This window comes from Haplochromis burtoni, unplaced genomic scaffold, assembly GCF_018398535.1.
Source record: "Haplochromis burtoni strain Fernald_Lab_line unplaced genomic scaffold, NCSU_Asbu1 Contig_1803, whole genome shotgun sequence".
NCBI classification, from domain to species: Eukaryota; Metazoa; Chordata; class Actinopteri; order Cichliformes; family Cichlidae; genus Haplochromis; species Haplochromis burtoni.
In genome coordinates this window covers 1-1,368 of record NW_024584164.1, presented here as the reverse complement: position 1 = coordinate 1,368, position 1,368 = coordinate 1, and the positions used below count along the sequence as shown (strand labels likewise).

Here is a 1,368-nt window from a genome sequence, read left to right as displayed (position 1 = left end):
CAAAAACAGACCAGATAGCAATGATGACACAACAAATGAGCAGACCGTCACAACTTGAGTTGGTCAACTGGTGCAAAGGGGAATCAATAGATTTGAAACATGCTCTACTATTGTATGGGGTACCGGAAGGTGTTTCGAGAGATGAAATAGAAGAAACAGCAGGGACTATCAAAGCTTTGGGAAAAGTAGTAGTTAAGGGAAAAATGTTTAACTCCCAACTACAGTCATTAATGGTGTTGTGTGAGTGTCGTGAGGAGATAAACCCCATGACAATCCCCCCTGAGATAATGCCAATAAGTGGTGGAAGTGGCTGGAAAGCAGTGTACTACGTTGAACCTCAGCCAGATGACTTTGAGGGAAAGTTACTCACTTTTTTGCAGAATGAAGGGAAAACCTTAGAGGATATCCAAGGGTTACGCACCCACGGAGGGGAAGTGGATGGTAATTCTGAAGCCATCATCCGTGCAGTAAGTGAGTTAATGGTCAGAACAAATAAACAGCCTGAAAGCCATCCATATAGACGTCTAAGGATATTTTCCGGGGTCATTCCCACCCCAGCTGGGGAAGAAGCCTTAGATATCTGGTTGGAGCAAGCGACACTTCTAGTAGATGAAGGCGAGTGCTCCGATAAAGAAAAACGTAGACGCATACTGGAAAGTCTCAAAGGGCCTGCCTTGGAGATCATTCAGGCCGTGCGTCTGACTCAACCTGATGCTAGTCCCCAGGACTACATAGAGGCCATAGAGACCATTTTCGGCAGAGTAGAGTCCGCAGAGGAGCTCTATCTGTCATTCAGAGCCCTTCACCAACAGCCTGGTGAGCACCTGTCTGAGTTTCTGCGAAGATTAGAGAGGTCTCTTGTTAAAGTAGTCCAGGGAGGTGGCTTACCAGTTAGCGCTGCTAACAAAGCTCGGTTAGAGCAGTTAGTTAAAGGATCCACTTCTGAACTTATGTTACTTCAGTTGAAAATAAGGGAGCGAATGGAAAATCCTCCCTCATTCCTGAACTTGTTAAGAGAGGTGATGGAAGAGGAAGGCTGTCAAGCAGCCAAACAAAGCCAGACCACATCTAAGTGTCACCAAAGGGTTCGCACAGTTCGGGTGGAAAAGGAGAAAGAGTCTGAAGCGGTCACTCAGAGTGAACTGCAAGCTCAGATTCAAGAGTTGAGAGCACAGTTAGAGGAAAGAACCCACTTAGGAAGTCGACCACTGTCTGATTGCACTTTCAAACCCCCAACAGAGAAGCAAAAACAGAAAAGTGATTCGCAGAGTGAAATACAGTCACTCAGAAAGCAAGTGAAAGCACTAGAACATAAAATGAGTGTGATGGCGGTGAAGTCTACAAGTGACCCCCCACAAGAACACTCAA

General features: G+C 45.9%; 1 protein-coding gene across 1 annotated transcript; it reads left to right on the top strand.

The window, feature by feature from the left end:
• On the top strand, positions 1–1,361 carry LOC102311172 (paraneoplastic antigen Ma2 homolog; the record flags this gene model as incomplete). The annotated part of the gene is given in 1 exon segment (XM_005952663.3): positions 1–1,361. A coding segment is annotated over 1 exon segment (1,341 nt), but the record flags the coding sequence as incomplete, so codon positions are not given.
• Between the last annotated feature and the right edge of the window lie 7 nt (positions 1,362–1,368).